This window comes from Microplitis mediator, chromosome 4, assembly GCF_029852145.1.
Source record: "Microplitis mediator isolate UGA2020A chromosome 4, iyMicMedi2.1, whole genome shotgun sequence".
In the NCBI taxonomy this organism is placed as follows: domain Eukaryota; kingdom Metazoa; phylum Arthropoda; class Insecta; order Hymenoptera; family Braconidae; genus Microplitis; species Microplitis mediator.
The window spans coordinates 10,094,002-10,109,318 of NC_079972.1; the positions used below are offsets into that span (position 1 = coordinate 10,094,002).

Here is a 15,317-nt window from a genome sequence, read left to right on the forward strand (position 1 = left end):
TTTCAATTTTTTTAATCGAATTAAAAACTCATTTCTCTGAGGATTTTGTAATTCCTTGAGTACCCTGTTTTGCCCCCCCCCCTACCCAGCCCCTAAATATATATATATGTATTTTGAAATATTGTAACGAATGTGGAACTGATCTTCGAAATATTTGAATAACTAGAAAACAAATGCCTTCTTCTCTTGTTTTATACAAGCGCAACTAGAGTCTGTGAGTCATAATTTGACATCTTAACAGCATACATCTGTATATAAATAAACTATATCTCTAATTCAAACTTATATCTCTCTTGCCTTTCTTTTACTGCCGTTAATTGTGGTGTTGTTATTTCTAATTTAAATGTTTTATGATTGTAGTGTATAAGTGATATTGATTATAAGTTACCAGTTGCTATAAAATTTTAATTAATTTCCACTAAAATTTGTTTTTTTTCTTTCTAAATATTTAAATAAGTGTAATAAAGTAGCATTTATAGCTTGAGCATGATCTCTGTCAAGAAGAATATTATAGTTAGCTGTAATATGCTTAAACGCTATAAATCCACCGTAGCCGGGTTTACTTTTGTAAAATATTCCTAATCCACCTAGAGCGATTGGTGGATCAGTAACAAGTTCGCGCGAATCTAAAAATGGTACAATTGCAAGATTGTTGTCTTTTGAAGAATACACTGATGTTGAGAAATCGACGTAATTCAATCCTGGAGTACTTAATTGTAGCAACTGTTCATTTATTAACTCAGCTGGATTTTTAGAATATTCTACATCAATATTATGCCTGTAATGAATTATAATAATAGTATAGTGCATAAAACATAATATTGTTAATTTTAAAATGATAATTAACTACCTAGCTACATCTGGATCAGGTGTTGAATAATACCATTGATCGTGAATTGATGGGAAAGTTTTTTTTTTATCATCATACATAGCTGATCCTCTTACTGACAATGATATGCGTGTTTTATTCCTCACTAAGAATTTAACTCCTGTTGATGTACACATGCAGATTAACAAATGATTTATTCATTTACATTATTGTACAGAAAATCTATAATTTTTACAATATATGGAGCATTCCACGCCAAATCGACCACTTTTTAACCCGACCCCTTTAAATTTTCCTGAAAATTTTTTTTCTTTTTCTACCTCATCAAAAACGTTTCTCATGATTTTTTCAAATTTATTCACCCAACCGAAAAAGAGTTAGAAAATTTCGAAAAAAAATGACTTTCTTTATTTTAAATAGCTATAACTTTTTCAAAATTCGATTGATTAGGACGTTTTTTTTTTCAAAATTTTTGTTTTGAAATGTAGTTTTTGATAAAAAAAAAAAAAAAAAAATTATTGCAACCTATCTTCATTGTTTTTTTGTCGATTTTTAGAAAAAATCAAAAATTTTTCGATGTTTACCATTTATGATTTTTGATTTTTTTTTTATATAAAACTTTGACATTTTCTGCAGATCCTCGAATTTTTTCAGACTGATGTTTTTTCGATTAATATTTTATTTTTCCAATTGAAAAAAAAAATTTCTTACAACTAGCCTTATTTCTCATAACACCATGCTAAAAATTTTTAAGAGTGCTCAGAAAACTTTCAAACTTGGAAAAAAAAAAATAAAAACAAAAAATTTAAATGGTAATCCTCGAAATAATTTGAATTTTGTTCAAAAAATCAAGTTCAAAAATAGAAGGACCGCCTGAATAATTGTTTTGTATTTTTTTCTGAAAACTACATTGAAAAACAAAGAAATTGAAAAAAAAAGTTTTTGTTTGGTCCATTTTTGGACAGATGCTGGCAATTAAAAAAAATTCCTTCTACACTCAATATCTTTTGGTTAAAAGATTGTTTTTTTGAATGGCCAGCATCTGTCTAAAAATGGACCAAACGAAAACGTTTTTTTTTTCCTTTTCTTCGTTTTTGAATGTAGTTTTCAGGAAGAAATACAAAAAAATTATTCAGACGGTCCTTCTATTTTTAAACTTGATTTTTCAAACAAAATTCAAATTATTTCGAGGATCACCATTTAAATTTTTTGTTTTTATTTTTTTTTCCAAGTTTGAAAGTTCTCTGAGCACTCTCTAAAATTTTTAGCATGGTGTTATAAGAAATAAGGCTAGTTGTAAAAATTTTTTTTTTTCAGTTGGAAAAATAAAATATAAATTGAAAAAATATCAGTCTGAAAAAATTTGAGGATCTGCAGAAAATGTAAAAGTTTTATATAAAAAAAAAAAAAATCAAAAATCAAAAATGGTAAACATCAAGAAATTTTTAATTTTTTCTAAAAATTTACAAAAAAAAAAAATGAAGATAGGTTGAAACAATTTTTTTGTATTTTCTTTCAAAAACTGCATTCAAAAACAAAAATTTTGAGAAAAGAAACGTTCCAATCATTCGAATTTTGGAAAAGTTATAGCTATTCAAAATAAAAAAAGTCATTTTTTTCGAAACTTTCTAACTTTTTTCGGGTGGGTGAAAAAATTTGAAAAAATTATGAGAAACGTTTTTGATGGGGTAGAAAAAAAGTAAAAATTTTCAGCCAAATCTAAAGGGGTCGATTTGGCGTGGAATGCCGCATATACAATACCTGTTACCAAGTGCCCATCAGGCAATTCTATGTCATCTAATTCAAACGCTCGTATATTATAACTGAGCTTCACTGTATCAGGACCTATTTCAGGATGCTGCCCATCATCATCTATCCATTTAACGGTTTGGGGGTCTATAGTACCATTGACTAATCTACCTTCTCGAATTCGTATCGCAACGATATTATTTTTAACAATAAATCGTATTCCGGTAACAACTCTATTAGAAAAAAAATATTTTTAATTGGCCATTTCGAATAATCAATTTGCATTTTTTTTTACCGATTATCCGCACTATCAGTGTAATGTTCTCTTAAACTTATTGTTCGTATACTAGTATCTTGGTCGATTTGTTTATCGCAAGCACATAATTGTCCTAATCTTGAATTATCTCCGGAAGTACATGTTGATACCCAATCTATATTTTTAGGTTTCGTAAAATTATCATTCTGAAAATGATGACAACTGCTATCCCCCGAATAATTACTGACAAAAATCTGAAATGTATTCGTGTTTATTTACTTATTTTTTAACATTATTAGCCAGCTTTGTAAGAATCATATATTCAATTATTGTAATATCAAATAAACTTTGACTTACAAATGGACAGTTTAAGCTGTATATTACACCATCTTCAATATCCGGATTCCAAAATGTTTGTGTACCGTTGCATTCAAATTCTGCTTTCGGCTTTATATATCTTAAAAATATTGCATGTCGATCAGCGTACCATTTTGTATTTGGTTCATGATACGAAACATGATTTTTCAAACGAATGAAATTCACACCTAGATAATTAATTGTTGTAATAAGCATATTTATATCAGAAGTGTTAAATAAATATCACACCTTCAGCCCATTCCCTCGAGTCACAGTCTTGTAATTTTTTATAAGTCGTACTATCAATTTTCTTCAAATAACTGCTTACTGAAGTGGTCATACGAATAACTGCTTCATTACATTCTTCTAGTATAATTCTTTGTGCGGGGCGCTGATCGTCTTGAAAAAAATAAATAATTCTTTGGTTATTTATACTCGAATAAACAAATTAATATAGGAAAACATGTTTTGACGGGATCAGGGAACACCTTCTGTCATCTTGTTTTATGCGTGCATAAAAATAATATGTAAATTCTGGTAACCAACCTGTATTTTTAGGACTTTGTTGTTGGAATTCGTAAGCCATATAAATCATAGCGTATCCTTTACTGACGCTTGCTAACATAGATTCATAAAGTTGATATACTTCAGTATAAATTGATGATTTACTGCAATAATTTCCATTGTTCTGAAAATAATCATTTTAAAAACACATTTCATCAGTTTGGAATGAAAAATACTTCTATAGTAAGGCTTCAAACGTCGGCTAATATAATAATTTCAAATGGTATATTTTTATAGAATGGATCTTTATACAAAAATGTAACTTCATATGTAATAGTACCTTAGATAACTAGTGCTATCGAGTATAATACTCGAGTTCGGAGTTTGGAAACACGAGCGAAGCGAGTGTTACCAACCGAACGAGAGTATTATACTCGATGTCACTAGTTGTCTACGATATTTTATATAATGAATCCTCAAAATTAAAACGTCGTTAAATGCATAACGTCGGCGTCATGCGGTCGCAATTATTTTAATAATTTGTCTTTATAAAAATAAATGTTTTTTTTTTTGGTTAAAGTTATTTACTTATAAAAAATTACTCAAGTGCTTATTTATTTAATTATTAAAAATAAAATTGCGTACTTATTTATTTAATAGAAATTAAAACAATTTTTTTATATTATTGTTTTATTAATCAATAAACATGAAAACTAACCAAATAAGAAGTCTAATACATGTGTATTATTTAAAATAAAAACTTGAACAAATTTTTTTTAATATAAATCTAATAAGCCTTAAAATTTTAGGTTAATTAATATCCTCCTTTGATTTGATTTTATTAAAATGTAGTATTTATTTTTACTTTTAATTACTTTTTGATAAAATTAGAGTTCAGGTTATAAATTTAAGGTGACACAAATTCATCAGTTAATGACGATCCACAATCGTTAGCCGATCAATTCAATGCGCATGTGTAATCTAGGGAATTTTCTTTGCTAGTGATGCAGCTTTAGGTAAAGGTGAGCTCACCCCGGTAACCTATCTTGAACATTTTGCCAACTCGGATTATAGAGTAGGGATATATCACGCCTATTTTTGTCGAATTTCGTGGTAGAAGGGATGCACAAATGCTTCAAGAAAGTTTAAACACTGCATTTGACCAATCAGAAGTGATGAGTGTTTAATGAAAAAGTTTATGAGGCCGATGTTAGGCATTTAACGGCGTTTATTTTGAGCATGTATTATATAAATGTAGTTTTCTGCATATTTTATAAAATTTTACACCGTCAATTCACACAAGATACATAAAGTTCGCAAGGACTATTTCCACATAAAGAATATTTTGCAGAGTAAGTATTTTATTTTACATAAAAACAAATTAAGTTTATATCTTACTTGTAATCTTGAGTAGTATTTAATTGCAACTGAAAACACATTCTCCTGAACGCTATTTAAGTCATTTTCTGCTAAACCACTTGTCCAATGACCGATTTTACGTAATTTGTCTAAATATTCGTTACCTTCGAGTGTATCATTGACATATATTCTGGTAGCTGTGACTGGGTTCATTTTAAAATTGAGTGAATAAAACAACGATGGGTATTCATAATCAAAGTCAATTTCTTTTGATATTTCTAGGATATTCTCTAGAGAATCTAAAAGCCGTTCGTTTGTTTTGTCAATTTCTTCTTCATAAAGGGCTGCTCTAATCGTAGATTCCAAACTCCTAATTGCTTCTCTAGTGCTGTGAGATTTCTTACTTATAGTATTTGTATTATTAAAGATTCTATTTTATATTTTTTTGCAAAACCTTCTTTGAAAGTTCAATTTCTGAGCGTTGTAAGTCGTGCCAGAAGCGCCAATTATAATATTCGAGCCTTGCTTATACATTTTACTCAACCGAATTTTTGCGCTATATATCATATCACACGGAAAGATTAGAACCTGACTGGATACTGTTCTGCACCCGACTCAGTACGGTTCTTGAAAAAACTGAAAGAAATTTGAGCTAACACCGGACTGAGTGATGTGCGCACACGACTCAGTCAGGTTCTGAACAGTAACCAGTGTGGTGTTGTACCACAATCCAAGCACGGTAACCAGTCTGGTGCCACACACGAATGACTCGTGTACGCACACGAATGAGTAGTGTTTTGCATATATAAATAAAAAACTAAAATCGACGTCTTTAATAAACTTACACCGTATTTTTGTTATCTTAAATGAAAATACCTCGAAATACTTGAATCTAATTTGTTGAATTTTTCATATAATGCAAATATTAGAGATATGGGCTTTAACGTGAGAAACTTGTAATACAAAATATTTTTTTCTTTAAAATTAAATGAGCGTTGTGAGGCGTGCACTTTTGGATCATTTATGGTAAAAAGTTAGAAATAGATTCGTATATGTGATCTCAAAAGACATTTCCAATTACTTGTACTACGATGAACATTATCAAGCTTTCAATCTTCATGAGAGTGGTATAACCATTGCATCTTATATGAAATGTTTAAGCATTAAAGAACTTGAGTTTTGTTCTGTTTCACGCATTACAGAAAACGTAAATGGTAAATTTATTCCGAAACGTTAGGTGCAAATTTAACATTTGAAAAAAAATAGTATGATTTATTGTTCACTTGTAATTGAATAAACAAAACTACATTTTAGTAAAAACACAATTTCATTTATTTAGTCTCCTTTCTTTACTTTATACGTCAATTTATTTCTAACCTTTTACCATAAATTATCCAAAAGTGCACGCCTCTTAACGTTCATGTAATTTTTAAACAAAAAATATTTCGTATCACAAGCTTCTCACATTAAAGCCCATATCTTGAATATTTGCATTATATGAAGAATTCAACGAATTAGATTCAAGTATTTCGAGGTATTTTCATTTAAGATAACAAAAATACGGTGTAAGTTTATTAAAGACGTCGATTTTAGTTTTTTATTTATATATGCAAAACACTACTCATTCGTGTGCGTACACGAGTCATTCGTGTGCGGCACCAGACTGGTTACCGTGCTTGGATTGTGGTACAACACCACACTGGTTACTGTTCAGAACCTGACTGAGTCGTGTGCGCACATCACTCAGTCCGGTGCTAACTCAAATTTCTTTCATTTTTTTCTGGGTGTGACTGTGTTAAACTAACGTAGCAATAAAATTTCACGAGCTGTGAGTTCAAATAATTTTGCGCTTTATACTTAACGACGAGACTGTATTTGAAGTGACGGATACGCTATCGTATTTCGCGACCACACATTACCTTGAATCGCTCATGAATGAGTGCTAATAAAAAAGTACATTTAAATAAATCTTAATTTTACATTTCTGATAAATTGAACTTTCATAGCAAGGGTTGCGAAGAGTACACCTCCTCATGGAGTAGGGTGTTATACACTCCGGAAAATCAGGAAGAAATTAGGATTTTATCACTCTTTATTAAGATTATAACCATTTGTAAAGATTATAAAATTTATGAAGATTATAAACACCAACCACTTAAGATTTTTAAAAAATTTTTGTAGTTTAATGCAATACAAAATTTTATTAGGCTTAAGCTTAGTTTAATGAAGTGAAATTCAATTCCAAATAAATTTTCCCTACATTTTTTATTAATTATCAGTTTATTAATATAGAAGTAATGTATTCAATTATTCAACTTCCCGCTATAAAAATTGAAAATTTTCAAAAAAAGAGGAAGTTGTCCTTTCAGTAATTCTCACACAACTAAACGTATAGAACAAAGAAATAATTTGTTCATGCTATGCTTTACCTCCTTTTAGTAATATTATGCTTTGGATGATACCATTCATCGTGAGTTGATGGTAAATTTTCACTGTTTTCGTCATTCATACACTTTCCAACAGAAATATTTTTAATATCCAATAAATTCAGTAAAATCATAAGACAAAACCATTTCATTGCATATGAATACTGATGGTTCATTTTTAATGTTATCTCAATAAAACACTTTTCAAAATACGGACGTCAAATTCGACAGTAACTTTAGGAAGAGTTTAAAATATTATAAGATCACACTAGAGTCTGGTATAAAAATACATCAAAATACTGTGAAGCGTATAAGTTTATACAACATGTCGACCCCTATTTCAACATAATCATGACGTCAGCCATCAATAGATCTTTAGAAAAGAACAGTGTGTTGAATAGATCTTTTTTATAATTTATTGTTATTTATTCATTGAAGCTGATTCGTTATAGAGACAAATCGTTTTTACTTAAATTCCAACGTTGCAATACAGGATACATATAACTATTTAATAAATCCTTATTTTTATGTTAAATTATTGTAAGACGGAAAATAATGTCATAAAAAAAAATATATGTAAGGTACAACGTCCAGTGATAGACTAATTCGTTATAGAGAATATTTTGATAAATATATTACTCTCTAAACATGAATAAGTAAAAATACGTGAATATTCACTAATTCGAAGTGCAAATCGACCCATTAATTCCAAAAAGTGATTCGATTGGCACATCGAGTTAGTGAATATTCACTTATTCATGTTTAGAAAGTAAATAAGTCAATTTTAAATTTATTTCAACTTTTCTAATCGAATTAAAAACTCATTTCTCTGAGGATTTTGTAATTCCTCAAGTACCCCGTTTTGCTCCCCCGCCCTGAATACATATGTGTATTTTGAAATATTGTGACGAATGTGAAACTGGTCTTTAAAATATTTGAATAACTAGAAAACAAATACCTTCTTCTCTTGTTTTATAAAAGTGCGAGTAGAGACTGTTTATATTTACGAGCAACCTGAAGTCACTACGTGACCGCCTAAATATCACTACTGAATTTGTAGAATACGCAGAAAAAAAAGATTTCTTGCCGCAAAAAATTTTAATTTGCACCAAATTTTATGCATTATGAATTAAATACAAAAATTGTCTTTGAGCAAGAAAAGATTTTTTCGGTCAAGAAATAATTTCTTGCCCCAAGTATTTTTTCTAGTTCTAATTAGAACTATTTAAAATATAAATATTTATAGACTTTTTGAATAGAGAAGGTTCCTTCCTTATCCTGCCTAATCCCCTGCGATCCTAATTCTCCTTTAAAAAGTTTTTTCAAGTTTTTGCTGTGGAATGTTCAAAATTTTTTTTTTTAGCTGTTTTATTTCTTTATTTAAAAGAAATAAATTTTTTTAATATCTGCTACTTTCAGTATCGTAATGAACTGGTGATTTTTAATTAAAAGAGAAATTAAGTGTCGTTGTTTTTATTAAAATGAGTGTAAAGTAATGAACTAAACTGTGAAGTAAGAAGTAATAAGTGTCTGTTTGCTGAAAATTATAAAATATAGATAACGAAGTAAATTGCATTAATCTTTAAAGAAAATAAATTTATTTGCTGAATTGTTTTTTCAATTAAAAGATATTTATTGATTGATATGATTTATTTTTTTACAGAAATTAATACAGCGTCTGCAGGCATACACATTTTTTAGTGTGGTGAGTTATTTTTATATATGAAATTTTTAAAAAAATAATGTATAACAACTTGAGTTCGTTTTCCACATCGAGTTTGTAAGACTTGATGTACATACATACATAGTTTTATGCTCTTACCGAAACTTTGACGTAATGTGAAATAGTTGTATACCAGTTTAATCTGTCACATGAATTATTTTTAAAAGAACTAAAATTTAGAAAATTAGTCCAGTTTATGTACTATACCTCTCATTTAAAAAAAAAGATTTCGTTAAAATTTGATACGAATGTTTTAAGTAATTCTCATCGAATTATTTTTATCAACTTAAATATTTTAGTAATTCTGATAAAGAAGTATTCATAGCTTGAGCATAATCTCTGTCAAGGAGAAGATTGTATTTGGCCGTGATATACTTCAATGCTATAAATCCACCATAACCGGGGTTACTCTTGTAAAATATTCCTAATCCACCAAGAGCGATTGGTGGATTAGTAACAAGTTCGCGTGAATCTAAAAATGGTATAATTGCAAAATTTTCAGCTTCTGAAGAATACACTGATGATGATAATTCAACGTAATTAAATCCTGGAGTGCTCATTTCACGATTATGATCTTTTGAATCAACTGGATTTTTGAAATATTTTATATCAATATTAGTCCTGTAATGAGTTATAAAAATAGTATAGTGGATAAAACAAAGTATTTAAAATTTTAAAATTATAGCAAATTACTTTGGTTTATATGGATGAGGTGTTGAAGAAAACCATCGATCGTGAGTTGATGGAAAAGTTCTTTTTTTATTATCATACATAGCTGATCCTCTTACTGCTAATGATATGCGCGTTTTATTTCTCACTAAGAATTTGACTCCTGTTGATGTACACATGCAGATTATAGAAATGATTTATTAATTTATAAAATAATTGCTCAACAGAGCTAGTCGGAGCCCTCAAAATTTTTATGCTAAACACAGACTCGAATATTAACGTAAGAAAAATTTATAATTTTTACAATATAGACAATACCTGTTACCAAGTGCCCATCAGGCAATTCTATATCATCCAATTCAAACGCTCGTATATTATAACTGAGCTTCACTGTATCAGGACCTATTTCAGGATGCTGCCCATCATTATCTATCCATTTAACGGTTTCGGGGTCTATAATACCATTGACTAATTTACCTTCTCGAATTTGTATCATTATGATATTATTTTTAACAATAAATCGTATTCCGGTGACAACTCTATTAGAAAAAAAAAAAAATGTTTGAAAATCCAAAAGTGCACACCTCAATCGCTCATTATATTTTTAAATGTTAATTTTGCACACTTTAAGCGCGAAAGCGCTGAGAGTGCTCTATTATCACTTGATTTTTTATATTATTATTTCATAATAGTAATTATGATTTTTTTTTTTCATGTGAATTTTTATCAACACGGAAAAAAAAATTGTAATTGCCACAACAGAAGCTGTAGTTGAGGTCTCTTCAAGTTGGAGCAACGAAATGCACACTCTAACTTGGTGTAACCTTAACCGCACATGCAGTAACGCCAACTACAATCATCAATGTTTACTACAATATTTAGTTGTCAGTACTATTTATGTAGTATTTTTCACCACATATTGGAGTGCCCGCTACTACAATGTTTTACTACATTATTGTGGTTGGGAAACCATAATTTTTTTTTCCGTGCAACTTTTATAATATCAATTTATTTTTCTATTTCTTGTTTTCAGTTTAAAACTTTTTTAAATATCCCGCCTTTTCGTCTTAGATATCGCTCTTTTTTTCAGCCTATTGTCACACTAGTGCTGCTGCCAGTAGTTGATGGAGAGAAAAAATGAAAACAATAATATCAACAGAAAAATGAATAAATCTCAACTAAAGTTTTCGTGAATAGTAAGTTTTTACGCTTTTTATTAACTACAATTAAACAAAAAGGATTCAGCTAGTGATCTTCGAAAGGGTTCTTGTGATCGAAAATACAAAGATAATAAAAAAAATTAAGTCGATAAGACGTGTTTTACGATAGTTATCATATTTAGACCAATCCGAACACCACAATCGATGCCCCCGGGTATTCAGACTGAATCAAATTTTTTTAACTAATCTCATGAATCAACTAAATATTGTATTGAAAAATGTTTCTTAATAAATTTCCTTCAAAATTGTGTATACTTTTAACAACTTTGGTGTATTATATAGAAGGTAAAGAGGATTTAAAATCATTTAATGAGCCGAGAGCGAAAGAGTGACATGAAGTACACTCAATGCTTTCGCGATTGAGGTGTGCAAAACAACCTTTTAATCGGAAATTTCGAATAATAATTTGAATTTTTAATTACCGGCTATCAGCACTATCAGTGTAATATTCTCTTAAACTTAGTGTTCGTAAACTAGTATCTTGGTCGACTTGTTTATCGCAAGCACATAATTGTTCTAGTCTTGAATTATCTCCACTAGTACATTTTGATATCCAATCTATATTTTTAGGTTTCGTAAATTTGTCATTTTGAAATCTTTTACATGTGCTGTCTCCAGTATAATCATCGACAAAAATCTGAAATATATTCGTGTTTATTTAATTTAAATATTATCAGGCAGCTTAGTAGGGTATATTCTTAATCATCACACTGAAATAAATTTTTTTTGTGCAGTGTCCTTCGTTAAAAAATTGCTACGAAACTGAAATATTCCAAAATTAAGAGAATCGTCTTCATAATACATTCATTACTTAAAACCCGCACAAAAAAATATATACATAACATATATATTCCGTATAGCCGATACATTGATGCATATATGTCACATATATATTTTTCTGTGTGGGAAGTACCGCTACTTCATTTTAATGAATAACAAGTATCTAACTCAATGGTAGTATAGTATATCCTATATTGCATCGTAACATTGTTATGTAGTCTATAACTATATTAAAACTAACTCTAATTAAAAACTACGATTGAAGCCAATGAATTCCGATTGAATGTCTATCGGATTACAATCGGATTCAATCGGAACTCAGCGGTTTCAATCGGAGTTTTTAATCAGGAAATGTTCCACTCAAAAATTTTATTTATTCATACCAATTCAGAACACTGTCTCCGATAAGAGAAAAAAAAGTTGTTGATTTAATTATAGAATATTATTAATTCGAATCCAATAGTCAAACGAATATATATATTAGGGTGGTCCGTTTTGAACGACTATTTTTATTTTTTCGCTCCCACTGAAAAATATTGTTGTAGACATTGAAAAAAAAATTCTCTGAAAGTTTTAGCTCTTAATTTTAATTTTAAGTACTTTATATTTGATTTTGAAGTTTTCCCATTTGAAATACATGGGAAAGTTGGGATTTTTTTTTTAATTCTCTATAACTCAGCCGCATTTTAAGTTATCGGGTCGCCGTTTGCGGCATTTTTTAGGTAATTTGATACTCTTCAAAAGTTTCCTCAATAGTTTTACTCGGACTTTAATTGTTCTTTCTGTATCAGTTCTGAAAATAATTTTTTTAATAATAATTTGAGTTTTTAGTTGATATTAACTACATAACAAAATTTACAGAAAAAGTGTAGATAACGATTTTTTAGGAAATTTTATTCGCTACAAAATAGGTCCTCTTAGTTAAGTAGCTTAAGTTCTCCGTTCACGTGATATAGGGATTTTAGTAATTTTGTAAATAAAATATTTGTCAAAAAATTCCACCAAATGCTATTTCATTTCAATTTTAAATCAGCAAATAATTTTCCTTTCATTAATTTAATCCAGTCATTAAAATCAGAAGGGGTCAAATTGATGAACTTCGGAAAAATTTTTGACAAATATTTTATTTACAAAATTACTAAAATCCCTATATCACGTGAACGGAGAACTTAAGCTACTTAACTAAGAGGACCTATTTTGTAGCGAATAAAATTTCCTAAAAAATCGTCATATGCACTTTTTCGGTAAATTTTGTTATGTAGTTAATATCAACTAAAAACTCAAATTATTATTAAAAAAATTATTTTCAGAACTGATACAGAAAGAACTATTAAAGTCCGAGTAAAACTATTGAGGAAACTTTTGAAGAGTATCAAATTACCTAAAAATTGCCGCAAACGGGGACCCGATAACTTAAAATGCAGCTGAGTGATAGAGAATTAAAAAAAAATCCCAACTTTCACATGTATTTTAAATGGGAAAATTTCAAAATCAAATGTAAAGTACTTGAAATCAAAATTAAGGGCTGAAACTTTCAGAGAATTTTTTTTTCAATGTCTACAACAACATTTTTCAGTAGGAGCGGAAAAATTAAAAATAGTCGTTCCAAACGGACCACCCTAATATATATATTCTCGAAGCTAAAATAGATTTCTTCAACCAAAAAGATACTTTTAGTTAAAAAAACTTTTAATTCTCTATTAACAAAGCAAACTTTTGGAGAACAGTCTTCTTGGCTCAAGTTAATAGTTTTTTTTTGTGCGTGATATCAAATAAACGTTGACTTACAAATGGACAGTTTAAGCTGTATATGACACCATCTTCAATATCCGGATTCCAAAATGTTTATGTACCGTTGCATTCGAATCCTGGCTTCATATTTTTTAAGACTATTGCATGTCGATCAGCGTACCATTTTGTATTTGGTTCATGATACGAAACATGATTTTTCAAACGAATGTAATTCACACCTAGATAATGAATTGTTGTAATAAGCATATTTATTCCAGAGCTGATTAAAAAATATCATACCTTCAGCCCAATTTTCCGGGTCACACCTTTGTGATTTTTTATATGTCGTATTATCGATTCGATTCAGATAACTGGTTGCTGAAGCGGTCATATCAACCACTAGTTTTTTATATTCGTTTAAAAACTTCATTTGATCACTACGGAAATTATCTTGAAAAAAAATAAATAATTCTTTTGTTATTTTTATTCAAATTAAAAATTTAAAAAAAAAACATTTTGCGAGACCAGGGGATACTTTTTGGCTTCCTACTCAACGCGTGTAAAAAAACAAATACGAATTATGGTAACCAACCTGTATTTCCAGGACTTCGTTGGCGGAATTCGTAAGTCATAAAAATCATAGTGTATCCTTCACTGACACATGCCAACATATATTCAAAGAGTTTATATAATCTATTGTAAATTGATGATTCACCGCAATAAATTCTATTTTTCTAAAAATATTTAAAGTACACATTTCATTATTTTGGAACTGGAAAAATACTTCTAGAGTTACAATTCGAACGTTGATTTAATAAATCATTTGAATTTTTTAAATATCTTAGAATTTATTTGTCTAAATCATCTCAAACTCGCACGAAAGCTAAATTTTAACGAACTCTTGTAAATTCGACAAGAATCATCTAGATCGGTGAATTTATTAAAAATATTTAAGCGATTTATAGACGTATGCGTATATATGTATATATTCATATTTATACATACACACAAACACACACGCACGCGAGCGCGCACGCAAACAGACATCTCTCAGAAAATGTTAGATTAGCTTCTGAGGATCTTAAAATCTCGACATCTAATGAAAACTCGATTTTTGAAAATCAGGGTGTTGAGAATATCTTCCCGTATTTTCGAAAATTCGCAATTCTTTTCGCAGAAAGTTTAAAAACTTATCCTTTACTAACAGTCTTCTACTTAGAACAAGAAACTTAAATTCAAGTGAAAATTTTTCTTAAGTTATAATATATGATTTTAGGATAAAAGTTTTTTAAAAAACATTAGTCTACAATTAGTCGTATATAAAAAGCAAAAAAAGTTATGTCTCACCTCTAATGATTGATAGTGTCTCCTTGCAATTGAAAATACATTCTTCTCAATGCTATTTAAGTCACTCGATGCTAAATCCCTAGTCCATTGACCAATGAAATGTAGTCTCTGAATCATGCCATGTTTGTGTACGCTATCATCAAACTCAGTAATAGTTCGTTGTGAGGTATTTTTATAACGCTCTAAAAGAGGCAAAAGTGTGAGGCGAAATTCTTCGTCAATATCTTTTGATTGCTGGAGAATATTGTTCATATCTTCTAGATACTCATCCTTAGCTCTGTTAATTTCCATTTGATTAAGGGCTGAGACAATTGTCTTTCCTAAACTGTCTATTGCACCTGTCATGCCATCGATTTTTATACTTATA

At 29.3% G+C, this 15,317-nt stretch overlaps 1 protein-coding gene across 3 annotated transcripts; it reads right to left on the reverse strand.

The window, feature by feature from the left end:
- Positions 1–94: 94 nt before the first annotated feature.
- Positions 95–7,727, reverse strand: LOC130666485 (uncharacterized). 3 transcript variants are annotated; one of them, XM_057467515.1, is made up of 10 exons: positions 5,712–5,845; positions 5,509–5,610; positions 5,094–5,442; positions 3,738–3,879; positions 3,441–3,590; positions 3,192–3,379; positions 2,874–3,088; positions 2,591–2,811; positions 851–989; positions 95–778 (listed from the first exon to the last, which is right to left on the reverse strand). In XM_057467515.1, exons 2-10 carry the CDS (start codon positions 5,586–5,588, stop codon positions 409–411), a joined length of 1,854 nt encoding a protein of 617 aa, XP_057323498.1. In that variant the 5' UTR covers positions 5,589–5,610; positions 5,712–5,845; the 3' UTR covers positions 95–408. The 3 variants fall into 3 exon arrangements, with proteins under 3 accessions (XP_057323498.1, XP_057323496.1, XP_057323497.1); XM_057467513.1 differs by lacking the exons at positions 5,509–5,610; positions 5,712–5,845 and adding an exon at positions 7,484–7,727; XM_057467514.1 differs by having other exon boundaries at positions 5,509–5,838.
- Positions 7,728–15,317: the final 7,590 nt, after the last annotated feature.